The 27763-nt window shown below is 38.1% G+C and overlaps 1 protein-coding gene across 2 annotated transcripts; it reads right to left on the bottom strand.

Annotated features, from left to right (window-relative positions):
- Positions 1–139: 139 nt before the first annotated feature.
- FOLH1B (folate hydrolase 1B) lies at positions 140–27763 on the bottom strand. 2 transcript variants are annotated; one of them, XM_018071422.3, is made up of 19 exons: positions 27725–27763; positions 26213–26321; positions 23053–23239; positions 22167–22268; positions 20144–20269; positions 18054–18240; positions 16931–17024; positions 14886–14984; positions 11991–12076; positions 10879–10998; positions 9422–9504; positions 9076–9139; positions 8214–8281; positions 6155–6246; positions 5240–5330; positions 4655–4919; positions 3780–3861; positions 2361–2453; positions 140–1343 (listed from the first exon to the last, which is right to left on the bottom strand). In XM_018071422.3, exons 2-19 carry the CDS (start codon positions 26266–26268, stop codon positions 1154–1156), a joined length of 2085 nt encoding a protein of 694 aa, XP_017926911.3. In that variant the 5' UTR covers positions 26269–26321; positions 27725–27763; the 3' UTR covers positions 140–1153. The 2 variants fall into 2 exon arrangements, with proteins under 2 accessions (XP_017926911.3, XP_025750766.2); XM_025894981.2 differs by lacking the exons at positions 2361–2453; positions 27725–27763 and having other exon boundaries at positions 26213–26522.

Here is a 27763-nt window from a genome sequence, read left to right as displayed (position 1 = left end):
CTACATAGGCTTTGGCATTTGCTGTCCAGTTATGACACCAGCTATTTTTGCCTTGAATAGCCTTTGACAAATGGAGCTCCAGGGGCTATATCTAGACTCCATAGAAGACTGACAGTAAGAAATTATTTAGGGAGTTTTTATCACACAAAATATTAGCTGTGCAAGAGGTTAATAATCCTCCAGGGCAGAATGTCGGATGAAGGGATTTGATTTTCTGAGTCTTCTCTGTCTGATCTCAGTTGCTTCACTGTGATCTTTCAAGTAGTCCATCATAAGAGCAGCAAAATCAGAAATAGCACACCAAAATCAGAAATAGAGACTTTACAAAATGGTAATAATTTTGTATCCTTTCAAACTAAGGACATGATGAATTTTTTTTTGCTTCTAATTGTCTTCATATTAAAAACAACTTTACATGGACAAGGCACAGCAAAGGTAGATTTTGGATAAAAGAAGGTCGTCGTCTCAAAAGACATTTTGTAAGATGACTATATGTCTGCCTTGTTTTTACTCCAGTGACTAGAAAGCTTCTTGCTTAAATTTATTTGCAAACAGCTTCAAGGTTCAGCATGTGAGAAGAAGAATGTCATGGGTGAGTATTCTGGGCTGGCTGCCCAAAACTTGTTATGATCGTTATACATCCCGCAAATGGTATGTCACAGTTTTCCCATTTTCATACATGAGTCTTTGTGTAAAAGGAGGGCTGAAATGTCTGTCTTGGAGTAGAATGATACAATCCCAAGGTAAATAATAAAAAGTCAACAACAAAATTATAAACTGATAGAAACATGAAATTAATTCTGTTTTCCTGATGCACTATGAAGACTGCTATAATAATCAAGCTAGCAAAATTCAAAGCTCTGAAAATAAATCCAGCGGTTAGCAATTCTTAAAATACAAAGCTCAGAGAAAACCTGAAACTTTTTCACTCTCACTCCAGAAGATGTCTAAATCCTGAGCTCTCGGGATGGAGTACGTTACCTTGTTAACATTGCTAAATGCATTCCACTTGGGTATATTATTTGCAAAGAACAAGATTTTTTTTATTTTGTGTTCTTTGTAATAATCCTCCTAGTGTTTTTCAATGATCCATTTCTAAAACTTCTTGCAAAATTCTGTATTTTGTCTTCACTGATGATTATGTTGTTGATATTTAAGCTACTTCTTTCAGTGTTTCTGCTGCTGCCTGTACAGTGAAGGCTGCAATGGAAATTTGCCTCTTCACTTCTTCCCAGGCTTCATGTTGATCAGCTTTGTTTTCGATATCAAACATGGCATCATAGATTCCTGGGAAAGATTCTCCTGCATACTTGTTATGGCTGCTTGGAGCAAAGATAACATGTCTGCAGGGAAGATGACGGGAAAAATAGCAATATTCTGCATTAGAAAAATAAAACATACAATTTTCTGGATAAAACTAGTCTGTTTCTATACCATCTGTTAAACTCTTGACACTTAGGATGTAAATAAATAAGATTATTGCAGCAATAGTAGCTATAGTCTATGAAGCAAGAAACTAACATAAGCTACATTATGCCATGTGAATTCCAGAAATTTATAGCTACTTGAGATAAAATTGAGTCAAATATTTTCCTTTCCCTCCTTTTAGATGAAATTAAAAGATTAAGAAAGCCAGCTGATTTTCTCAAAGATATACACAGTCGCCAACAGATACAGGTATGCTTTGAGATAGGAAAGCCAATGCTTTGACTGTTCTCAACATATTTTTTAATCATAAGCTATAAGAGGTACAAGTATTGTAGATCTTAATTTCTCCTTCTGCAATTAGTTTTTAGTGCAATTTTTTAGTGGAAAGATTACTGTTCTGAATTATGCAGACTGGTAAAAGGATCAAAAACCTAGACTTGATTTGACTGCCTCTCAGATAAGATTTACTTCTTGAACTGGATGAGAGGACCACTGAATTCCCTTCACTGCTGTTGTAGTGCTGCCCTCCACACTGCATTTGCTAGCATGACTGTTCTTTTATAATTGATCAAATTGCAGTACTTGAATTATACAGTATTTCACTTTCAAATAATAACAACTTCCTATAGACTCTTTACCACTAAAATTACTTGAAATGAGTCCAGGGCTTAACTTTAGATCTGTTTAGAAGCCAGTGAAATCAATAGAAATGATCTGAATAGGTTTCCAACAAGACTCTTCCTCATTCTGTATAATGTATCTCACTGAAGTTTTCCCCAGTATTGTTTTCCCTTTTTAACCTTATTTGTTCTGTTTAATCTACTTTTACTGTGTTGAATAAAATAATTATAACTCTATTTAGAGACCTGTGAATCTTAACAGAATTCTTATAGGGTATTCCAGGAGGAAAGTGAAAAATAACCATTTCTCACCTATAAAATGGCCTTCCAGGTAATCCAAGGGGATCGATAAAAGCCCTTTCCAGAAACATGAGCTGATCATTTAGTGATCTGACAGCAAGTAGGCTAAAAAGAAAAAAGGAATATGTTAGCTACAGACTGTTTGACTTGCTCTTAGTCCTGTGCCCCAGCATTCACATCTCTGGATTTATGAAGGGCAGTGTTCTATACTAACAGTGTTTCTACACTAACACTGTCCAGAGAATTATGTCTTAGATTTTAGGCAGCAGATCCACGATGTTGAACTTAAAGAGTAGCCCAAAAAAGCCCACGTCAGCTAACCTGCAAAGAAGAATTATGCTGATCTATTGTGAGACAGTTTGGTTCACAACCTGAAAGTCTCTTAAAGTTGTTTTTAAAGGCCAAGTAATAATGTCAAAGAAGACAATTTCAGGTATTTTCTCTCATGTTGCATCTTACTCCTTTATCTCCTTTCCATGAGGATACTTAAGTGGACTGTTCTCTTCTTTTGTACAAAAGTTTTCCAAAGACCCTATTTCCCACAAAGCCAGCCAGCCACAAATTACTTCAATAAAATCTCATTTGTTGTAAAATCAAAACATCTGAAAAAAAGTAACCTTGTGATGCTAGAACCAACTCTTGAGTCATCCAAGAATTGTGGTTTTTTGATGGTAGATTTTAAATTCCCTAGAGCAGAGACCATCTGTGTGTGTGTACTTTGAATAGCTCTGAGCATACTACTGATGCTTAACAAATAAAAGAATCATGAAGAAGATTATACCAAAAATATGTGGGCTCGGTAGTTTACATCAAACTTATTGTAGAGCTTTGAAGGTATTCATCAATAAAAAACGGTAAAATTTATACCACCATAAGCCTGGAGTAACTCTACTACCATCAATAAATTTTTTTCAAGTTTACAGTGGTGCAAACAGAAACTAAAACTGGTTAGTTGAATTAAAACTTAGATTTAGGTCATCCACCAATAAAACCATTTTGAAAATGTCACATACATGTCACATGTCATAAATGTCATCTTTTACATAAGAAATTATTGTTAACTCATCTTGAAAGGTGCTGCCATTAAAAAGATGGCTTTTATTCTCAGTTAGTGTTCCATAAGGGTAAGCATATGGCTAGATTAGATTCTTCCCAAGAATTGTAACATACACATATGTATATACAAAACGAAGCTTGGTTTGTCATTCTGGGCATGGCCTACAAGGAATAAATTACAAATTAAGTCAAATGCAAATTAAGCCTTTTGGCATAGGTGGTACATAAAACTTCTTGATAGCTCATCGAAAAGCTTGCCCCAAATACAGCTTCTTTTTTATCTTTTTTCCATTAAGTGGTACCAAGTGACTGTGCCTCTGAGCTCAGAGGACTACATGCAGCATTTGACTGGAAAAAAAAAGGAGTTAAACTTACTTATTGATATCTATTTGTTGCAGTCTATAATGAAAGCTAGCAGCAACTTCTGTAAAATTCTTCACAGCTGAAAAGAGAGCATCTGGAGGGAGCAGGAAGGAAGCAATTACCTTCATATTCTGAAGACATAATTTAACAAATAACATTCTACAAATTAAAGCTTTATCTTTCACTGTAATCATGATCTATTAAGTGTTGGTGAAGGAAAATCAGATGACCCCATATTCCTACATTAAAAAATGTGTAATTCTGTGTCAAAACCTGCCCTAGAGACAGTAGAAATTAGCACTGTTGTGACTATTGTTTATTATTTGCTACTTGAAGAATATAAAGAAATATCAAAAACTGGATTGTGGACTGCCAGAACCAGACTGTTCATAAGACTGAGATTTTATAAACCCCAACAACCTGTGTTTTACTGTTATGTCCCTCCATACAGACAGAGTATATGTGTGGGGGTGTGTGCATGTGCATGCACGTAGCTGATATTGGTCATTAGCAGCTAAATCCTAAACTGAATACAATATAATGTTGTCAATAAAACAGAGGCTTCTGAGGTAGAGAATTATCCAGCACTAGAAGCTGCAAAGCAGTATGATTATTAAGGAATCAAGACGATACATTGTTGTCAACATTGGTGGATCATACACAGGTCAAAGCACATGCAACTGCAAGTGTCAGCTCTATTGGGCAGTGGCATATTCTCTACACAGGCATACTAGTGACAAAATATTCACATTTCAAATTCTTGGAGGGTGTGGCTCTTGTTTTATTTACTGTTCATACAGCACAAAGTAAATACCAGGCCATGACTAAGACGTACACTACTATACTAGCATTAATGGAGGAGGAGCGTGATGAAAGACTGTACGTACCAAAGGATACGTTGTATGTTGCCAGTTCATCTTCATGATTCCTTGACAAATTGTAGATGATGTGAGCATAGTTGCTCACAGCTGACGCATAATCTCTGCAGTCAAAAGGAAGTACAACAGAGTTGGCCAATTCAAACACCAGCCCTCCCCGTACCTGAGCTACTGTCAGATGATTTTTGAAAGTGGGATCATAGAACTGCTCCACAATTTCATAGGTTTCATAGACACTGTGGTAAACTGGATAGCTGCTATATTTTTCTATGTTCTGAAACAAAAATACCAAAACAAAACAAAACTATTATTCAGCTATGGATACTTCAGTGTGGCTTGTAAACATTTGCTGTGGGATTCAAGGCACAGTAAAGTTAAATTCTTAAAGTCAAGTTTGTCTGACTGATACCAAGTTGAACATTCTTATTTATTACATATTTGTATTGAGGTAGCACATAGAGTTCTAGTAATTAGATACCATTCTGACACACTAAACTGAACTAGCCCACAAGGTTGCAGTTTAAATGGTTCCACTACAGGTGATGTTATTGAGGCAGTTACTGGGGAGACTAAATTACAAAGACACAGACTTACCCAATTTTTACTGTAACGTGCTCTGCCTGAAGCGATGCCAAGACGTTGAAAAAAGACTTCAAAGTCATTGCCAGAACCCAGTTTATTTATTCTTTTAACAAGAAAGAGGAAAATACCTTGAGTGACAATGCTTAAAGTATAATTTTCATTTGCTTCCAAGTACTGTGTCAATTATTTATTCAGCAGTTGGTCACTATACACTACACAGTCTTTTCCTAGTATGCTCCTTTTGTCACTACACATGAATTGCCTCTGATCCCCACATTACATGCATCACATCAGTTGCATTCTTGGAATAGCAAAGTAATCATTCTCAGGGTCAGAAATATCCAGCTCTCAGGAGGAGAATTTCACTCACTGTCTTTTATCACTGACAAGAATCAATGACCTTCCTCCTGCTGAACTTCCACTATCCCAAGCTCTCAACAGAGAGAAATCACAGAAGTATCAGAATGGCTTCACAGAATAAAATCAATCATTGAGATTCTATAGACACCCCCTGGTAAATTTGAAGGACGGTGTTGTAAAATCCTGCCTGACGTGCCCCCCAGCCTCCCAGATTCAGAGGCCTTCCAGGAGACTGGAAGCAAATGCAAGGGAAAGCTGCTGAGTTAGCATCTTGTGTGCCTGCCACTGGCTTGTGCATACTGCTCTTATTTGTCTAAATCTCTATAAACTACAAGAACACTTTTCATATATAAAACCTTCTGTTCATCAACAAAGGCAGGTTCGCAACACTATTGTACAATAGCATACCTAGCAATAGCAATCAATAGAACTCTGAAATTCATACCAGCTCAGAAACACACCATTTCTTTTAAGCACTCAGCTTTTCAAATGGGTATTTCTTTAAAACCCACATTATACAAGTTATAATAACGTTTGGTATATAATTTATGTTCTTTTGTCACTGACCTGGGGACCTCTTTATATTCTCTTGATGGATTTTTTTTATACCAGCTCTCATAAAGAGATTTTCCTTCAAAACCCTCATCAGGACTTGGTATCTAGAAGAAGACAAAGGGTACAATTTTAAATGTTACCAAGCAACAAATCAACAACCTGTCCTCACACAAAAGACTTTGGGCAATGACTAAGTCACAGTCTTAAGTCCCTCAACCTTTTTTCATTTCCATTTTAACACTTCAGACACATAGCATTTTCCAGAGGAATAATTTATTTTCTAAAACATAAGTAATTTTACATGAAAGAAAACACAAGGAAAGGAAAACATTTCAGGTCAATATTTACATTTTGATGTTTCTTTATGAGATTTTCAGCTATTTAATTTAAATATTCAACAAAACAATCCCTCACAGAACAAAACTTCTGGCTTTACTTGGGAAAGAAATTTCAATTTTGTCTTACTTTAATTCAAAACTGTTTCTACCTCGTTTTAGTTCACAAAAGTTATGTTTATGAATGCAGAAGCAACCTTAGAAGGTCAAAGTGCACAGTACCTGGTGTTTATGTCATCATAGCTGCTAGAGAGGTATATAAATCACAATTATCCTAAAGCTCATTCCTATCACTCTGATTACTCTGAAGGTAACTGAGCATCATCTTTCCTTTATATCAGTGGAATGCTGAGGTTTTATTATCTTGAATCTATTAAAGATTATTAATATCTCTTCTACTATTAATTGATATATAACTACCTAGGAATAGGAACCAAATTAAAACTAATATATTTGGAGTTGTGTCCATTAAGCTAATTGTTTGTACAACAGTTATAAGACTTTTTACCAGATTAACTTTGGATGGGATCACATGGGACATGCTTCCTGATCAGCATTCTCTTCAGACATCAGCTACCAACAAGCTGTGGTTATATGCATTCATCAGCCTCTCTTCTTGCTTCCCAGCTTGAGGAAGGGTTATGCAATGCAACCATTTTCACTGGTATTTAGGTCAACATTCTAATGATGGCTCTTGCTGTCCAAACTGAGACCCTACTGACCAGATTTTCTGACAGTTCTGAAGACTTGCATTTAGCACAGGTTACCATGGGAACTGCAGGTGATCAGCTCTTCTGCAGTTTATGACAGAAATACCTTTATCTGGGCACTTGATTTTTACAGTTACATTTTAGTTGTTGTACTTTAATTGCCAGAAAATTATTATAATGATTTACTACCTTTTATTTACTTTTGTACCAGTCTAATGCTAGTTTCAAGAGACAATAAATTATCAACGCTAGAAAAGCCAGATGACTAAATATATACAGCAGACGAAGACAGATAAAGTAGATTTATAGAATATATATAGTAGATGAATGTATATTATATATGCATTTAAACACACAAACAGACCAATTAAATGTTCATTGTTTAATAGAGTTGAACAGGAAATACACCCCAGAAACAAAATGACAGCCTCTAAGACCCACTCCCAAAGCAAGGAACATCTTACATGTAAGATGGTGAGGCTATTTCCTAGAGAGAAAGGTCCCTACCTATTAAGAGAAAGGTCCCTACCTCTTAATTTTATATGCCACACAAATATGTGTGAGAACATCATGGTCAGTGCCAATGAATAACTAACAGGGTGCACTGAAGCTGAGCACACTGACCAAACCTGGCATGTCATATCAAAAACAATACAGTAGTAGGACTAATTTCTTCCCCTGCCTAAAGGGAGTCAGTCTCCCATTACCATGAGCACTCTAGCAGTTGATCTGGGCAGCCAGGTTTGTGCTTATTTCTGTCCTCTGGTTCACAGCATTCTTTCATTCTTTTGTTCATAGAAGGAATGCTTTCACAGAAGTGGTAAAATCCCTTAATCCCAAACAGCTAATAATTTAAAGATATAAGCTTGAAATCCCCTTGGCCCTTCTGGGAAAAAGCTCCAATTACTTAGCTATTGACCTAAAAGGGATACTGCAACCAGAAAAGAAATATCTGACACCACATTTTATAGACAGAGCTCCATCAACTGAGTGAGCATACTGGCTAAAAATTCCAAGTGATATTACCTCTTTAGTCAGACTGTACACCAGACTGTACATCAGTGGTGTGCAATCCACTCGCAGTGTGTAGTTTCCTGAAAAACAGGAAAAACTATTTATTTGAAGAAGGAACTCAGTTGAAACCTCATGCCATTATTTGTTAATAAGTAACGGACTGGAGATCTACACTATTAATGAGGAGCAAGCTGAGAATCATAGAATCATAGAATCAGCTAGGTTGGAAAAGACCTCCGAGATCATCAAGTCCAACCCTTGATCCAACACCACCATGGTTATTAGACCATGGCATTAAGTGCCACATGCAGTCACATCTTAAAAACCTCCAGGGATGGTGAATCCACCACTTCCCTGGGTAGCCCATTCCAATGTCTGATTACTCTCTCTGTAAAAATTTTTTTCCTAATATTCAATCTAAACCTCCCCTGGCCCAGCTTAAGACCATGCCCTCTTGTCCTACTGCTGGTTGCCTGGGAGAAGAGTCTTCCTGTGATCTTGTCAGTGCATTTGTATTGGTTATGATGAATTTCAGCCCAGCTTTTGAAGAAATTCTTCAGAGCTTTTTTTATGTCCCTGTGATTATTATGCATGTTATAAGAGGAGAAGCTGACTCTGAAGAGTTGCCATAGAACTCAGGGCCACAACACTTTTTGTCCCTCCCTATGACTTCCCAAATAGTGTAGCTACTATAAGCGAAAAAACAGGAATATTTGAAGGATACTTTATGATCCCAGGTGACAGTTTCTCCCCATATCCACTTCTGAATTAATGCAACAAAATGATCACATTGAAGGTCTAATGAATCTCCAGGCAAAATCCCTCCCAGTCATACCATCACTATTTCTGTAAAACACAAGTCTAAACCATGTACCTTCAACTGAAGAATCTGCATTGATATAAGCCACTCCTCGTGCTTGCAATACTTTGGCATTTTCCTATGAGAAAGAAAAAAGGAAGAAAATGCTAAAAAACTTTTTTCCCCCAGAACTCTTTTCCCACTCACAAAACAAACAGCTGTTTCATAGAAAGACATCATATACTACATGGAGCAGTACATATACATTCAAAAGGAAACTAAAGAAAGAAAGAAAGAGAGAATGTGTGTGCAAGGAAAAGAGGGGGAAGGAGGAAAGAAGAGCTGCTTTCTAGTACAGATTTCTCAAAGAGCAGACATCATGCTCTTTTGAGACATTTCTTTTTGAACACTACTGGTTTACCTCAGCCCACTCTGTTGATCCTAACAAGCCAAATTCCTCTGCATCCCAGCTTGCAAATATCACTGTTCTCCTTGGTCTCCACCCTGCACAATGAAAGACCATGAAAACTATATTAACAAAACAAAGGCTGTTTTTTGCATGATAAGTAATGTGAAAACAAATGCCAGTTTGGGGGGGGTCTCATATTGTATCATGATCTGTGGGGAAAGAGACATGTTTAAGGAATTTTAACACCAACTTCAGTAACCTAACATAATAATGATTCGTTATTGTAGCAATCTCACCTCTACTTCAATATTGTGTCAAATGATGTATTCTTTCTTGTCTCTCAGTTTAATTTCAAGAAAATTTTCTAAAATTTAAAACTCTGACCAAGAAAAAATAATGTGCTGTGCACAAATTCTTGAAAGAAAGATTTTCTACTCTTTTTGCTCTGTTCAGTTTAGTATACGTTGTATACCAGTGTCTACTTTGACAGAAAAGTGGCATGTTTTCATATCTATTACTGAATTTCTTTGACTTGTCTTCCAAATGCCAGATTTTAAAACCTAAGGAATTCCCTGTAACTTTGAAAGATCACCTTCAAAAGAAAGATCTTTCACTTGAAGTTCTGCATCTGATTTAAACTCAGAACAAATAGAACAGCCTCTATTGCCCCGTCTCTGTATCTCAGCCCGAAGTTTTCTTTGAAGCTACTGGAAACTTTTCATATTTTATTTCCTTTCTTTTTTAATTTTTAATTTTTTTTCCAGTTTGAATTCCAAAGACAGCTTCCCCTGATATCCAATAACCAGGAGAAATGGAACGAAAACTAAATGTCAATAAGCTTTAAGAGTAATGTGTAGGCAATGAACACTTCTCTAGCATGGTATTTGCATTGTCAGAGTTTCTTTCCATGGAATGTCAGATAAGGAGACAGCATTTGCTCTGACAGGAGCAGAAACTTGGTGCAGTTGACATTTGTTCCTATTCTAACGCAACTGAGCATGAGGTATTTTTAACCATTACCTCCTACTACATTTGCACAGCTCATTCTCTGTATTAGACAGACATCCTTTATTCTTAAGTCTGTCTGCAAGCCACAGTTAAGTGCTGAGAAAGCTCTCAGTGTTGCCTTCATGAAGCCTTTATCAGTCCATGATTGTATCAGTTTTATAAGACCATTGAAACATCCAGTCTGACCATCCCCAAATACACAGTAATCAATTGTACCTGAACATCATGTTTATTTCAGCATTTCCCATTTTGTGTTTTGTTTTCCTCTGGGTGTACTTTCTCTTGAGCAGAAGTACCTCTCATATAACAAAGTTGTAACTGGAATTAGATAACATCTACAGAGTAGCATAGTTTATTCTAGACATTGGTGAGATAGACGTGTTTAATTTTAAGCATATGTTTAAATCTCCGTGAAATCAATAGGCACTGCTGAGAGCAGTTACTTTGATGAGCTTTATTACCTTCCTTTTTCAGTTTTCCAAAGCTCCTCACAATCTCATGAACCACAGCTGCTCCACTCTGAGGATCAATGCCACCAAATACCCATGAGTCTCGGTGGCCTCCCAGGATGACATATCTGTCTGGAGAAATTATTTTGGAGGTTTACTTAAGAAAACTTTTTTCTTGCCATAGAGCTGTTAATTTGAAGTAATTCTTTTCCATATATGTATCAGGCAACAGAGATTAATAATTTGTAATATACATAACAGAAAGGCAAAACACATTTTAAATCTCCAAAGACATTTTTCTGTATTTTTCAGTCAATGCTAGAGAATTTGTCAAGCAGAATAACTGAATCCCACAAGACTAAAACCTCTTAAATTTCATAGCATTTCTTCTATTATTAGAAATACTGCAGCTTTTCTCTAAAGATAGAAGCATCTTTCCGCATTTTACAGTAGCATGTTTCATGGTGAAGCTGATCCACTAATTATATCTGTACAGCACACAAATTCACAACATTAGGGTGTGCTGAATGCAGTATTTCTCTGAAATTATATAATCAATCATAAAAAGTGTTGTTCAAATCATGACAGAGATGTGATTATTAAGATCAAACTCAGAATAGATCTCTGTGCGACTATAATATGGTTAACAGTTGCGTTTCAGGCACAAAGTGAGTGCTGCAGTTACAAGATAAATGCTGCTATCATCATCCTAGGGATATCATCTATCTGGGGGTTTTCTTGAGTATAAAATCACACTGGTTACAAGAGACTATAGGACAGACAAAAAGTCAATAGTGGTGGATATAGTCTCTTTAGATGCAAAATCCGTCCCTGTGTTTAGTAGGGAAGAATATCCACTTAAGAATATTCTTCCAATTGCAAAGTTATTTGCCTGAAGACAAATATTTTCCATATTGGACTCTCCCTTGAAAATCAGCATTCACAGTGAAAGTGCTGACATACCTTGAACCATATGAAAGCTAATGCAATAAACATTTCAACACCAATGACCATATAGTGCAATATTTCAGAGAACACTATATTCTTCACATCCCCCTTGTAACTGTGAAATGTATCTAGAGGTCACTTCTCATTCACATTATGTTGAAGACAAATGATTTTACCTGGTTCCACTGTGCCTCTGATAGTACCAATCACATTGTAAATCCTTCTTACTTCGTTGTTGTTATGAATGTGCATTTTCACCTTTCTAGTGTATTGGGAAGAAAATACAAAGAGAAAAATCCACCAGATTAGACAATAAAACATCTTGACACCTTTCAAAAGTATAAATATGAATGATAAGGAAAGCATTTTGACCAACTTTAACCTCTATTAAACTAAGGTAGGTCTGAAAATATTTCAGTGGAGTTTTTTTTCTGGATTTATACCTGTGTAAATGAGAAGAGCATTCAGCCCTTGATAGCTATGTAATATTTCTAATGTCAATAAGATTTATACAGACAAGCAGGATCAGAACTCCAAATTCAAAGATTTTTTGCTAGTAGTTAATTTTTAAATTTAGAAGAGTGAAAGAAAAATGAAAACCATCTAATGTTGAAAAGGTAAATAGTTCCAGTATTCTAGAGACTGGTGCAAATCAGAACTGACTGACTCCATGGCTGGGTTTAACCCCAGTCAGCAACCAAGCCCCGCATAGCTGCTTGTTGCTACCAGCAGGATCAGGGAGAGAATTGGAAGGGTAAAAGCCAGAAAACTCGGGGGTTGAGATAGACAGTTTAATAGGGAAAGCAAAAGCCATGCACACAAGCAAAGCAAAACAAGAAATCAATTCACTGCTTCCCAGAGGCAGGCAGGTGTTCAGCCACCTCCATGACAGCAGGGCCCCATCGTGCGTGGCAGTTACTTGGGAAGACAAATGCCATCACTCCAAATGTCCCTCCCCCTTCCTCCTTCTTCCCCCCACTTTATATACTGAGCATGATGTCATACGGTGTTGTCATGGTTCGAGATGGCCCCCCCAGGAGTCAGGGGCTCAGAGGTGACTGGGTGCCAGGGCAGTGTTCCCTGGAGAGCCGATCACCACTCGTTTGCTTCTGCAAAAGAATCACATATACACAGCACTGGAAGCTGTTGGCAGTATCTCTCTGTTGGTGACTGCTGCATGTAGGTGTAGAAGGCCAGGGGGTGGCTGGGCTCCTTCTTCCCCCTCCAGGGGAGGCAAGGGTGCCCTGCAGCCCCCCAACTCTGCCTAGGCCAGAGTTAGAGACAGCATTGGAGTGAGTGAGTGTTTGTGAGGGACTCACAAAACAACTGGTAAGTGAGGAGAGAGAAGCAGGCCTTGCGGCCAGGCCCTCTTCTTCCCCCCCTTTGCAGTCAGGCTGCAGGAGGGGGCTGTTTTTCTCTCTCACTGTTTAAGTGGGAGTGGATGCAAGGCTTAGTATTGAAGCTGAGCCAAGAGACGGCTGGAGGAGGCTTGATTGCCAGAAGAAAGAGTTGTGATTTGTTGTAACATGTTGGAAGAACTTCAGGCAAGAATTGGAGATGGGCCAAAGAGCTTGGGAGTTGCCCTGCTGAGGTTTTGACTGGGGGCAGCCGAAAACTGACTCGGAGGATGCTTGATAAGCTGAACTACACTGCAGCAGCCTACGAACCGAGGTATGAGACTGAGAAAGAGAGATCACACAACAGAAATGACACAGGACAGAGGAGAAAGGACTCAGAGCTACCTTCTTGAACTTTGTAAGAAGAAGGGACTTCAGCAAACAGCTGAAGGTTTGTTGGGGGGGAGTGTTCAGGGGCCCCGAACACTCCCACGAGAGAGAGACTGCGTTACATATCAGCCTTGGAAGGCTTTTCCTGAACTAGAGTAAAAGGGAGAAGCTTCGAAGGGACTGATAAAAGTGTAATATATATATATATAGTTGCCTTTAGTTTGTATAGTAGTGTGTAAAATAAATGTATATACTTCCCCTTCCCCTATAAAAGCCTCTAGCCTAAAAGTTTTCTCTTCAGTGTTGGGATAAATTGTGGGAAGAGGTGGGGGGAAGCCTGGAAATTGGATTCTGGATTTCTAATGTGGCTCAAACTGCCACAGGTGTGGAATATCCCTTTGGTCAGTTTGGGTCACTTGTTCCAGCTGTGCTCCTCTCAATTTCCCCTGCACCCCCAATCTCAACGGTGTGGCAGTACAGAAAGCAGAAGAGGTCTTGGTTCTGTGCAAGCACTACTCAGCAATGACAAAAACATCTCTATTATCAACCTTGTGTTCATAACAAAACCAAAACACAGCCTCATACCAACCACTGTGAAGAAAATTAACTCTACCCCAGTCAAAACCACCACACTTCAGCACAGTCAGTACTGCTGTGGCACCTCAGGCAGCAGAAAATCAGACAACCAGAGTTGCATCAAGAGACTTAATCTACAACATCAAGAGCTGTTTACCTGTAACACAGCTGGAGGTGCAACAACTCAGCCTAAAGAGTTCATATGAAGTTCAGTATGAACAATAGTCATATGAAGTTCGTATGGAGTCAAATACTTTATAACAAGTCAGTACATTGTACTCAGACAATATGGAAACACCCGGACTTTAGTCCTAAACTGTAATTACTAATTCAGTTTAAAAACAATCTGAAGCAATAAAAATGATGTTGCAATTTAAGCTCTTCTTCTGGAAAACCTAACTTGTAGGTTAATACTGTTTTATATAAGTCAATAGGTAAGAGCAGAAGCTAGACTTGTGAATTTAAAAAAGACAACAAAAGTTCTCAAAAAAAAAAAATCAGTCTTAACAAATAGTTTGTCAAAGGCTAGATACTTTTCATAGGAAACTGGTTCAAGACTAGCTGGAAACCAAAGCAAGTAGGTCATATCCATCCAATCAAGATGTAAACGTACTGAAGTTTTGCACTGACAGTATTTCAGCCAAAGAAATGGTCAAAATCAAGGGAATGATGCAAATAAACCCAATACTCCATCTTTGGTCAAATGCTATTGCTCTACCTGTCTTTTCTCTGATCCCAAGCATACTTTGCTTAGGAAACAAAACTGACCTTGTAGAATAACTTGTTGTGAAACCAGGACCAACATTGTAAGATACATTCAAATTTCCTTTCCAGCTACTATCAGGTGGTGCATGTCCTCCCATATTACTATTATGGAAAAAAAAAAATCATTATTAGTTACAGAAATCTTACAACAGCACCAAACACAAATGAAGAAACAGAAATCACACTTTGTTAGGTCCCATCCACACAAAAACCACAGTGCATACAAACTGCGTCTTTGGTCCCTGGAACATTCTAGTATCTTGAACTGCATTTGCATTTGAATTAGCAGAGAGCAACTTGGGCCATTCTAACAATTTAACGGCATAGACAGTTGTCTTCCAGTGCCTACCCCTGGACACTGCTTAATCCGGTAGCATAGACAGAGTTGATGTGTGTCAAAGATGGTTAACATCGAAGAAATGTGATCTTGTTCCATTGTCAAAGGCAATGTTTTCCCTGTTAACACAACTGGGAATGCAGTAATTCAGTGGATTGCAATCACCCAGACTTATTCACCTAAAGGACTTATATTTTTGACATGAACTTGTGAGAAACAAAGAAAATATTAAAAAGTATGATGGATGTTCTGTTCTTAGAAAGTAAAATATATTTATTGTAAATGAAAGCATATCTTTTACTGTAAATGCATGCTTCAGTTGAGCTTTATTCCATAGAACACTACAGCATGTCTTCAAGTCCTCAGTAAATTTTTTATATAAAAATATGATAGCAGAAATAACAAGAAGTTATGATGTCTCAAGACAAATGTGAAAAAAGTATTTTTAAAAGATTTAGATTTCATTCATAATTATTAAAAACAAGTTCCAGAATTATTTACAATTTATTGAAGAGAAATATCTAGCTACATCATATTTATACATATTAATCTGCTCTACCACTACTAGTTGGCAGTGGATAAAAGAAGTTTTTTAACCTATGCCTTTCTCATTATGAGCAGTTATCTTAATAACAGTGATAACAGGAATGTTTTAAAGAAAAGAGTATTTGGAGATATATTAGTCCCTAGAAGTTTGGAAGGAAACAGGAAAAACATTAGGACAGTATTAATGAACATCAGGTATCCAAAACCACCAAAGACAGTAAAATTCTGCCTCCTATAAAAATAAATACCTTCAATACGTCAGGAGAAATCTGCATAGAGAACCAAGACAGATATTTTTTTTCTGACTCGGTACTCAAACAGAGGCATCAAACTGAGCAGAATGACTGCTCATGTGATGTAAAACACCTATGCAAACACATACCCAAGATTATATTCACTTATTGCCCTAAACACTTATCCGTCATACTGTTGCCAACCCTGACATTTCCTGCTTTGCAACTCTACAGTTGACATAGATGATTACTGCAACATTTTCTAGGGGAATGATACACTTTCCAACTCATTCACATCTTAGGGGTTTTTTACTGAACTTACTTGGTTTGTTGAAATAATTATGGATTTCAATGCTGCCCACCAGCAAGCTGGTAGCCTGTCTCCATGCCACTTGCCCACTTAGTAAGAAAACTTACATGCAGATGTCTATTAAATCCCCTATGAAACTCCTGAGTTTCCTCAGTGTGCTTATATTAGTTCACCACCATCATATTTAAACAACATAACACACCTGATGAGAGAAAGCATACACTTTCATTTAATAGAGGACAGTACAGATACTGTCCCATCAAATATTCATGGCAAGTACTTCCCTGGACAAATGAATTACTTAATTTCTGATCTTTTTCACATGACAGGTCAGCCTCGAAAATTTTTACCTTTATTCAAACTGAGAGGCACTTTATAACTCCAGTATACTTGACTGACCATAATATATTACAAATGGTCCTTTCCAGATCACTCTGCATATATCCGATATGTAGCAATAAATAACACATTTACCTCCTACAGAGAACATAATAAGAAACAAAACATATTTCAACAGCTACAGGAGGAGCACAGTACAAAAGTCTTTCCTCTCTTTTCAAATACTCCCATAACTTTCAAAATACAGTCTTCTTAAAATTGTTCACGTCACCCATGCACTTACCGCAGTAATGACTCTGCATCGTAATAGCCAATAGGATGAACTGGAATTTTTGGGAGACCTACACCACTGATTTTGTCTAATCGGTAGGTGTATTCTGAAAGCAAAAGACAAATATTTTCATATTTACAACTCTCAGAAGGAATCTGTACGGTTCATAGCACCATCCTAACACTGGAGTCGGGGATAATCTTTTCACTTTCCTGGATATAGGACTGCCATTAATTGCATGTTTTCAGAGAGATACTAATGAAGGTTTTCCCATAGTGTTAATTTTTTGTGTTGAAACCCTTTTGCACAGAAGTTCAGACTAAGCTAAAGATAAAGAGTAAGAGCAAAGAGGGAGTCCTTAGTCTGATGCTTGGAACATTCTGCTGGAAACTAAAACAAATTTGCCAGTTGATAACAAGATGCAGATAAAATCATATACACTGGACTACTGAATATTCTGGTTTGCTGTTTTGTGAACAAAATGAAATCCAGGTTTTATTCTGACAAAGCTCAAATAGAAATCATAGTATTTTACAAAAGAGAAACTTAATTTTTACAATGTGGACAAAAGCATACACGGAAAAGAATAGTTTCCTCTTTAATACAACATTCACAGGGACCCTTTTTGAGGGAAGAAAACATTCCTCTAGCATGAGGAACGAGGAATCTTCCCCATGGTCTGCTCTGCTGTGCTGCTCTTGTGAACATGTATCCCCTTCCAGCTCAAGTTCTGTTGGCTAGAGGCAACATTGCCCATCATTTAAGGACCCCTTTTCCTGAGGTGACTGCCTCTCTTAGATATGCTGTCTCAAGTGCTGGCATGAATGGCTCTTAATGAATTTTAGTCAAAATGGTCTGGTTTAGGTGATAAATGAAAAAACTTAGGCACAGCTCAAGCAGCTAAGGAGGCATAAGATGAAGGTAATGAATATAGGTGAGCACTCCATGGTTTTGCTTAACATTCCCTCACTTCCTCTCTTGCACCACTTACAGAGATGGCCTACTGACATGTAACCCAAACAAAGCAACAAAGACTAAGAAAAAGAGTGTTTTGTTACAAGGGAAAGAACATCCCCACCCCCTGCCCTTTCCTGATATCAGACCCCCAGAGCATGCCTTCTCTAGAGTCACTCACCTTTTGCAGGATAACCTGGTGTCAGAGGATCCCCTGCCCCATTCAGGTTTAATACATTGCCACGCTGGGCTCCTCCACCTGGAAGATTCCAGCCATTTGGATAGGGGTCTACTCCTGGGGCACAGTAGTCAGCCGGGTCAGAGTACAGAATAATTCCCATGGCACCTGCCAATTCAGCATTCTTCACCTGCAAAGCACATCTCTGGTCCCTATCCAGTCCTTTATAGCTTGCCCACAGAGTTCAAGGGGTAAAAGAAAGTATTATAAATTACAGTGATTTTTCCTCAGGGTCTTTTACAGTGCTTGGCTTAAGTAAAGTCTCATGCCATAAAATTTCCTGAAAAATATATATGCAGATATCAGGTTCCATATGAAAGTAAGAGGTTTGCTGTTGCTTTGACTTTTAGTTAGGAGATAACATCAGTGACATAGAAAACATCCTTTACAGTATTGCTACATAACCTGAGTTTGCATTCTGTCATCCAGGCCAATACAATCAACTGACTATTGAAATGTACACAACATGGATGGAAAAAACTGTATCACATCTATATAACCATATCTTTCAGTTAGGTTTCTATTTATCTTATTTACCTAAATGATCTTCTGAATGTATCTCAGGCTTCAGACTATAGAGGAAGATTATTACTGGAGAGCTTAAAACTGTCTTTGGCTGTGAACAAGACTAACTCCAGAGTGCATAGTTTATTATGGAAAAAGGACTGACCTGCATGCTGTTTTAAAAGAGTTCTCGTGTGACTTTAGTATTGTATAATATATGTCATTCTGACATCCCAATCTGGTTTGCTACCAGATATGACAGTGATGGATAGTGACTGAGTGACAACTAATCTTCAACAGTTTTAAATTTGGGTATTTAATTCAGAAACACCACAGTTCTCTTTTTTCCCCTTTTTTTTATTTTAAGGAAATACAGTACTTGCCTTCATCATCTATCTTATTCTTGCACACCATTAGGAAGTTGAGAAATGACAGTATAGTCCTCCAGATTTTATACAGGCTATCAAATTCTCCAGTATATAAGCAATCATAAGAAATACTACTGTAAGAATGAACATATCCGTTTATGTCAACAAGGGCATATAATTTCCAAACCACAGGAAAACTGCCCCTCTAGATATTAGTAACTCTGAGGTATTTGTGTTTCATTTTAAGAAAAGATTCATAGATAGTAATATCTTCAATTTTTAGGTGTTTTTCATTCAGATATTACTTTTAGGCATGGTAAACAATTTAGTGAAAATATTATCTGACTCAGAATATGAGTTATATGTCACTTTTCACTGGTGAAAATGGTATGTACGTAAACCAGTGAGTTATCTACTTAGAAGCTTCACACAAGATTAGTCAACAGCATATAATAAGAAGTGGCATTCCAGTGAGGAGATTCAGTGTTTGATATCCTTAGATAACTGACAAATACAAACTATAGTCCTGCTCAAATTAGGGTCAAACTAATTGTTGTACAAGAAACAAATACACATAAAATAGACTCTCTTCTTACATCTCTGTTGAGGAAAAAACTTGAGTGTATGCCTGAAGTATGCAAAGGATTATGTCCTTTACTATCAAGTCATGGAAATCTGCAGAAAACTGTAGTTTAAAAATATTTCTATGACAGGGATATTGAATAACCAAATACACAATTTAAAATAGCCTCCATATAGTCACAGTCTCTGCCCAGTGTACAGAAACCATTATAAAGAAATACAATATAGACATTTTAGAGGACAGTTGAACCAATAGGGAAGAACAGCCTGGTTCAGAATTCAAGTATATTACAGTGTATAAAACGTATAACAATGTTAGTGATATTTTGGAACAATTTATAGAATGCAAAGCCATATAAAAATATGAAACACTTTCCAACTTATTTACTTTTATCCTAGAAATGTCTTACACACATATGAAATACATATTTGCTATCTTTTACTAAAACATCATCTTTGAACAGAGCTCTATGAAAACTCAGTTACACTAAAATCTACAGAACTCTTTAGGTAAGTGTTTCAGTCTCTTGAAAACAAGGGAAGGGCAGCACAAGTAACATTTTTATATACAGGAATTACCTTATTTCCTCTGAAGATCTTCCCATATCTGGCAATAACAATCTTTCCTGTACAGTTAATTCCCATTACATGTTCTAACTTAAAGAAGTCCTCGGTGCGGCCATAATTCACGTACACTAACTCACCCTGAAAGAAAAAGGCAGAATTTGAAATAATACTGTCAAAGAGTATGTCAAAAGGAGGATGTGATCTTGTAAGATTATAAATTTGGAACAATGATCTCCAGGACTGGTTTTAGCATGAATTCTTTGATCGTGAGGCAACTAGGTAGGCAAGTGACTTTTAATAGACTTCTACCATCCAAAGCTGGCAGACTTTGTGCACAACTGAGAATGTTCACATGTGACTTCTGCTTAAATGCTCAAAGTGAGGCATTTACTTCTCTTCACAGTCTGTTTAAAACTGGAGTCAGTCTTGGATAGCTGGAGGTATTTTGGACACAGACACCACAGTAAAGATCAATTTTATTTTATGCAATAGAGTTCACAGATTAGTTTTAGTTTTTAGTAGAATGGGTTTTAACATAAAATAGAGAAACCAGCCTGGAAAAAGTCAGAAGAGTCATGGATCCACTGAGTGTTCCCACTGCTGAGCTATATACCTGCTCACTCCTGTGCTGTTCACAGTACAGATGCAGACAACAGCTCACTGGAGAATGCTATTCCTAACAGTGCTAGCTAAGTACCTGAACCTTTGTCAAACTAGTACGCAATAAAGTGAACATAAGCATCATATTTTGAGAAGACAACCTGCCTTTAGGTATTATTTTCATCAGAAACAAAGTTCATATATTTAATTCAAATAAAATCATTTTCTAAAGAAGGAAGCTGAAGCTTTCCAAATTTTTTTTTATCATTTCCCATATCTAATCACTTACTAGCTCTCCACAAACTAAATAAAGCAGTGAGGTTATTCTATCTTTCTTCAGGGATATGTTATGATAAAAGGTCAAAACCTATGAATTTTTTCTTACATTATGTTCCGAAATTCCCATTGCAATTCTTGAAACACTCATTGCTCCTATATCCTAGGGTACAGATTATCTGCCTGGTTCTCCAGCATCCTTTGAGTATCTGAGGCAAATGAATACAGGATACTTTTTGTTTTCTGAACTTGGGCAGCTTATTAACAAACTTCAGAAAGTACACGACTGATATATACTGGGTTGCGTGAGTAGAAACATTAGCAGGTTTCCAAGTCAGATCAAACTTTAAAGCAGAAACTGGAGCGGATGACCTCAGAGAGCTCTGCCAACCTGAATTATTCTATTTTCAGACAGGAAAAATATTAAGAACAACAACAAAAAATTCTAATCTTACAAAATATTAATTGAAATACCCTAATGATCATAGGCCAGAAAATTCCTATTACACAGGCCAGTTTTATGAAAGAAAGTCCATCAGCTGGTACCACCGGTACAAGAAAATAGGATTAGCCTTAAATTCAGATCACAGCAACACTTTTATAGCCAGAAAAGCTAGCAAAAGCCTTTCTCAAGCATTCTCAACACTGTGCAGCTATACCTGTCAGTGTAAGTCTTGGGCAAGCGGCATTTTGAAAGTGAGGTTTGGCTCATTGCCTGTGTAAATATAACAGTCTATTTGTTTACCGAGATGGAAAATAATGCATAGTTACAGAAATGCTTGGGGAAGCTTATAGCAGCTGATATTAAATATTTATTATCATATTTTTAAGGAAAAGGAAAAATAAAATCCAGTTCTGATACAAACTAGAGAAAAAAAATAAACATATGTATGACTGCCTAATTTGAACATTGCTCCATTGCAATAATCCCAAAAATATCAGAGCTAGGTCATATTTCCTACTGGTGATATGTCAGATTTTTAACTAAAGCCTAAGGAATTTCACACTATTCTGTGTTGCTATCTGCAATTCTGTGCTATGCTACTCTTTTCTATTTCTATTATTTCTAATTCTGTCTCTGATTCTTTTTCTACTTCTCTTCCTACTTCTATTTCTCTTTCTGCTTCTACTTTTGTTTCTTTCACTCTTCTACTGTTACCTCAGGCATTCCTTGGGCTGAAAACGCACTGTAGGGTGGCACCACATCTCTAACAGCTTCATATCCTGGAGGAGGAGGTTCAGATAATGATGTGTTGAAAATCTAATGGGAAAGAAGAAAAGGAATAACATAAACCAGGTGATATGGAAAAAAAGAAAAATTCAGACGCATTTCACGAGTACTTGCAGTTTAAAGGACTCTGATTTTAGAGCTCTACATGAGGAGTGGCCAAAACTTTAGCAAGCACTGGGCAGCCTTTTCAGTAGGCAAGTTCAAGGTGTGATCTTACAAATCCCATCTGCATTCTTCACACAGAGTCCTGTGTAAATGAACACAGGGTCCCTTAAAGCTGTTTCAGTACAGCAGATAAAAACAAGCTAGATCATAGTGGTAAAAATGCTTGCATTCTGCTCATCCCTGGAGCTTCTACATGCACTAGAGCTATTCCGTAATGAACTCATGTCTCTTGTGATAGTACATTTTGAGGCCTAAATGCTAATCTTCCAGAAACTGAATTTAGCACAATCATCAATACTGTATAATGAATCAACGCAAAGAACGGTGCTGACCATGGTTTCTCTCCTCTTTCCTAAATAACAGAGAAATTTTAAAACAATTGACTCACATGAAGTAATTCTCTTTCATAATTCACGTTTAATCAATATATGTCAGTATGCTATATGAATAAGAGTAAATATTAGTATTCCTAGCACATACATTATGAAACAAAGATGTTAACTATAAAAGCAAACTGGAACCCCCAGTTTCTGTGTGCTTTGTATCAGGCCCAATATTAACTGAACAGAGGACAGCTTTCCCTCACAGTCTTCCCAGGTGTATGACGGTGATTTTGTTCCCTGGTTGGAAAAACTGGTGTTTTCTGTACCTCATTTCCATGCTCATCAATTATTGAGATGTAGTTGGGCTTAGTGTCATCAGGGTAAGAGAGTAAGACATCATAATGAACTAACTGAACAGAATCCAAACCAAACGTCTTCCACTCAGCTTGGACTTGCTGTGCCAGATGCATATTCTCCTTTGTTCCTGCTAGGTGAGGAAGCTGTGTAAAATTGCTAGAGAAAAAGAAAGAAACAATCAGGTCAGGCATTGCAGCTTATAATCAGAACTCCTCTTAGCCTAGCTGGAAATAAACCCTCTAGATATGATCAGATATACCCAGGCTAAATAAGGACCAAGGCTTCTCTGTATCTACACTTTTGCCTTTATAATACATAAATTGAGGTAAAGGGTTTCAGGTTGTCCAAAGCTAGCACAGGTATTTGTATCTTCCTTGCAGCATGGTTTAGCAAGAATGGTGTGATGGCACCAGATACAGGGTCTTGTCCTTTCTTTACTCCGTGTCTTCTGAGTAACATTAGGCCTGTGCACTCCTATACACACTGAGACTTTCATCGTGAAGTGATAAAAGAAATAAGTATAATTATCTTTGTGTATTCAACCTAGAAATGTGCATAATTACTCTGATCCTTACCTGCAATTAACTAGATATTCTCCTTGGATACCACTATTTTAATTAATTTTGGCACAAATACTGATTTGTCTGAAAGTTCACTCTGAGTTTGCCATGTTGGCAAGTAAGAGAGACTGACTTCTGATTACTGTAAACAACTATAAACAAGGAACAGAAAAACTCAACAGTTTGTGACTTAAAAGTCAGGCAGCATGAATAACAAACAGTGAAAGAGACATAAATAGTGAACAGCCCATTGTCTGAAAAAAAAAAAATTGTTCAGACCACTGAGAAAGCCCAGTGGTGAAGTGAGCTGAAAAAACCATCAGCTGAATGAGGCTGACATCATGATTTCCTCCTTCTGTCATATGATCATGCCATTAACACGCCATAGATGCTTGTGTGGCACCAGCTGGTGCTGGGGTATGAGATTAGGAAAACCTTAAATTCTTGAGTTCCACTGAGAACAAAGCCATCAAAGAAAGCACTTTGAAAGAACAATACACAGAGCAATAGAATAGCATAGCATAGCATAGCATATCATAGCATAGCATAGCATAGAATAGAATAGAATAGAATAGGTTTGGTCGTAAGGAATCTACAACAATTATTTAAGTCCAATTGCCTGATCAATTCAGAGTTGATCAAGTTAATGCATGTGTCAAGGTCCAACAGGCTTGGAGCATCTCTAGGAAGCTTCTTTCAAGGTTTGACCACCCTCTCAGTAAAGAAATCTTCCTCATGTCAAGTCTCAACCTCCTCTCGTGCAGTTTTGAATGATTCCTTTATGTCCTATCACTGGATACCAGGGAAAAGAGACCAGTGCCTCTTTCTCCACTTGCCCTCCTCAGGAAGCTGTAAGGAGCAATGAGGTTGCCACTCAGCCTGTTTTTCCCCAAACTAGACAAACCCAAAGTCCTCAGCAGCCAAACGCTGCTAGATAAAACCATGTTCGTCTGATAATGTCAACATCTAGTACTAACACTGTCCTAAAAGTTACTGTTAGAGTGACAGCACCATTTTCTGGATGACATACTGAACCAAGAGCATGGTTAAGTGTTATTTTTAGTGCCAATGGCGGTTTTCTGTAAGAGTTACAAATGCTTAAGTCTCACATTTTCATGAAAATTTGAAAATATCCTCCTGTATTACACTCCCATTTAACTGAATATTGTGTTTTCCTTCATTTCCTCTTCTAAGTTGTTAAATGCCTGTACTGGTAGTTCTGAGCAGTGACTAAACATCTGCCATATATTACTGCAGAACTGGCCACATGACAGTAAATGAGGCACAATGTTTTCTGTTTGCATAGAGGCAGGGAGTTTAGAGGGGAGAAAAAGGTCCTTTCACAGAACTGTTTAACAACACCTATTTTGCAGGAGCCAAAACACAGATTAAGACTCTTAAAACTACTAAGTCTTCAATTTTAAATGTTTATGTTATAGTCATGGCATGACTGTTATGTAGTAAAGAGAACATACTTTACAGCTAATTTATTTGCAATAGTTCATGACAAATGCACTTCAAATTAAATCAGTGGGATTGCCACAATCGTACCAATCAAAAATGGGATTTTATTAATTTAGTTTTGTACAACTTTAAGCTATGTAATCAGGATGGGAATTTGAGGCAAATCCAAATGTATTGATTACTCATACAATAATTGATGCTTTTTCTTTACACAGAAAGTAAATTTCTATCAAGAAACTATGACTTCTGATCTATTACTGACTGGAATAAATACAAGCTTTTAACAAATACTACACTCTCCTAAGAGAAAAATAACCCATTTACAAGATTTCTAAAAGTACATCAGCTTACTTGCAGTTAAAGCTTCCAAGTCACTGAAATTGAGAAATTAATTACAGTAACTAAATTTTAATAGATTTTAAAGTATCTAAATTGTCATGTTCCATTGTTTTGAATTGTTTGAAGCATGACCAGTAGGTCGAGAGAGGAGATTCTGTCCCTCCATTCCGCTCTCACGAGACCCCCCACCTGAAGTGTTGTGCTCAGCTCTGAGGTCCCAACATAAGGACATGGATCTGTTGGAGCAAGTCCAGAGGAGGCCACAAAGATGATCAGAGGGGTGTAGCACCTCTCGTAAGGAGACGGGCTTAAAGACTTAGGGTTGTTCAGCCTGGAGAAGAGGAGGCTCTGGGAAGACCTTAAAGCACCTTCCAGTACCTAAAGGGGGCTTACAGGAAGGCTGGAGAGGGATATTTTAAAAGGGCATGCAGTGATAAGACAAGGGAGAATGGCTTTAGACTGAAAGAGAGGAGATTTAGATTAGATGTTAGGAAGAAATTCACTACTGTGAAGGGGGTGAGGCACTGGCAGAGGTTGTCCAGAGAAATTGTGGACTCAATCCTTGGAAGTGTTCAAGGCCAGGTTGGATGGGGCTTTGAGCAATCTGCTCTAGTGGGAGGTGTCCCTGCCTATGGTAGGGAGGTTGGAACTAGGTGGTCTTTAAGGTCCCTTCCAGCACAACCCAATCTGTGATTCTATGACCCTTGGGCTGTTTCCAGCTTGAATTTTTTTCCTTGTCTGAACTGACTAGTCTAAAACTGCTTACTGAAGAAATTGCTTGATGTTTTCAGCTTTCATTTCAGCCATAAATGCTGTCTTCATGTCCTCATGAGTACTCAGAGATGTCTTCTTTTCTATAGGTTTTGCAAACCAGCCTGTACAACACAGCAAAATACAAGAGTAAAAACATGAGAGCAATATTCCCATGACACACACCATTTCTCTTTGGTCTCCCCATAAGCTTTTTACTGTGCATTTTCCAACTGTTTTTACTTCAGCACATACAAGCAGCCACAACCTAATGCAGGCTGCACAGTGATGGCCGTGTCAGTCCCACAAATGGTAAGAGAACTTATTTCCATGGGTAGATATTGAGAGATATAAAATACTATACTATATTTACTCATCACACCTATTTTCCTGTAGGTGCTAAGGACACTTACCTATCTTCCTTGAGTACCAGAACATCATGCTGTCAGTCATACCAGTTACCCCAGTAATAAGGCAGCAGCTTTACAAAAATGCATAGAAGCACAGACACTCTTTGTAAGGAACAGATGTCTCGTAACTCCTTTCTCACTCTCTGGTCTGTCTGGCTCTTATTTTGGAATCTTTCCCTTACTGTGCAGGCATTAGCAGAGTAAGTGATGAGAAGAACACCTGGCTAGGAAGATAAGTGTTTCTGACATCTGTTTTTAAGTCAGACTGGACATGTTCAGTGTAAATGCAGCAGCAGCTATATGGGTAGTGTGAATGAGAGAGCTGATGTGTTCAAGCAGGTAACAAGCTGGTACCAGTGAGGCACTGGTCACTGGCACAGTGAAAGGTTCTTTCTACGTGAAAGAGCAATTCAGTCAATTCAAGCTTCCCAAAGGCACCAACCCCAAGTACATACCAAATGGCAGTGCAAAATACAAGTGGCTCTTTTGTTTTCCTTCCTCCCTCAAGCTGATCCTGATTCATCTGTGAAACTAAAAGGAAGGTAGGGAGGGGAAATCTCTTGCGGCAGTAACCCACAGGCATGCCTGTTTAGGACGAGGAGGAGGTGGGACATCAAATTAAAGACTCTTTCTCCCCTCCTGCCAGCGCACCTCCAGCCCCGTGTTTATCTTCCTGCCGTTCTAGCTGGGGCTGCTGCGGTTTCAGGGCAGCGGGGTCGAGGGGTCTGTCTTTTGTGCTCTCCTCACAAACCCAGCGCCTCCTCTCTTGCCACAGCACGACTACTTTAATAAAAAGTAAATAGAAAACCAAAGTGAAAGAGACAAAGACCCTCCTGGGGCAGAGCTGGAAATCCCAGAGGGGTTCGGTGACTGCACCTGGCCAGTCTCCCAGAGGATCGGAGAGAGGCAGGGAAGTAGGAAGAGAGGGCGGATGGTGTCGGCCGGCTGAGCACGGACTCACCTCGGGCACCCTTGGCACAAATTCCCGGGCCTGGCAACCCGCCCGCTCCTCCCCGCCCCCGGCCCTTCCTCGGCCCGCCTCCGAGTCACCTCCCCCGGCTGGACGGGCCGGCCGCCGAAGAGCCCTCAACGCTAGGGAGGGTTAGTCTGCACTGTACCGATGAGGAACCCGAGGAGAAGAGCCCCGCTGCCTGCCC

The sequence above is a fragment of the Manacus vitellinus genome, unplaced genomic scaffold, assembly GCF_001715985.3.
Source record: "Manacus vitellinus isolate BGI_N305 unplaced genomic scaffold, ASM171598v3 scaffold_2_pilon, whole genome shotgun sequence".
Classification (NCBI taxonomy): Eukaryota; Metazoa; Chordata; class Aves; order Passeriformes; family Pipridae; genus Manacus; species Manacus vitellinus.
This window is presented reverse-complemented; position numbering and strand designations above follow the sequence as displayed.

Coding starts and splice junctions, on each gene's coding strand:
- FOLH1B (XM_025894981.2), bottom strand. CDS start 26,385: ATGGTGTGTGTCATGGGAATATTGCTCTCATGTTTTTACTCTTGTATT. Junction 17,025..18,053: donor ACCAGGTTATCCTGCAAAAG/GTGAGTGACTCT, acceptor TTTTGCTTTCAG/AATACACCTACCGATTAGAC. Junction 4,920..5,239: donor CACGTTACAGTAAAAATTGG/GTAAGTCTGTGT, acceptor TTTTTGTTTCAG/AACATAGAAAAATATAGCAG.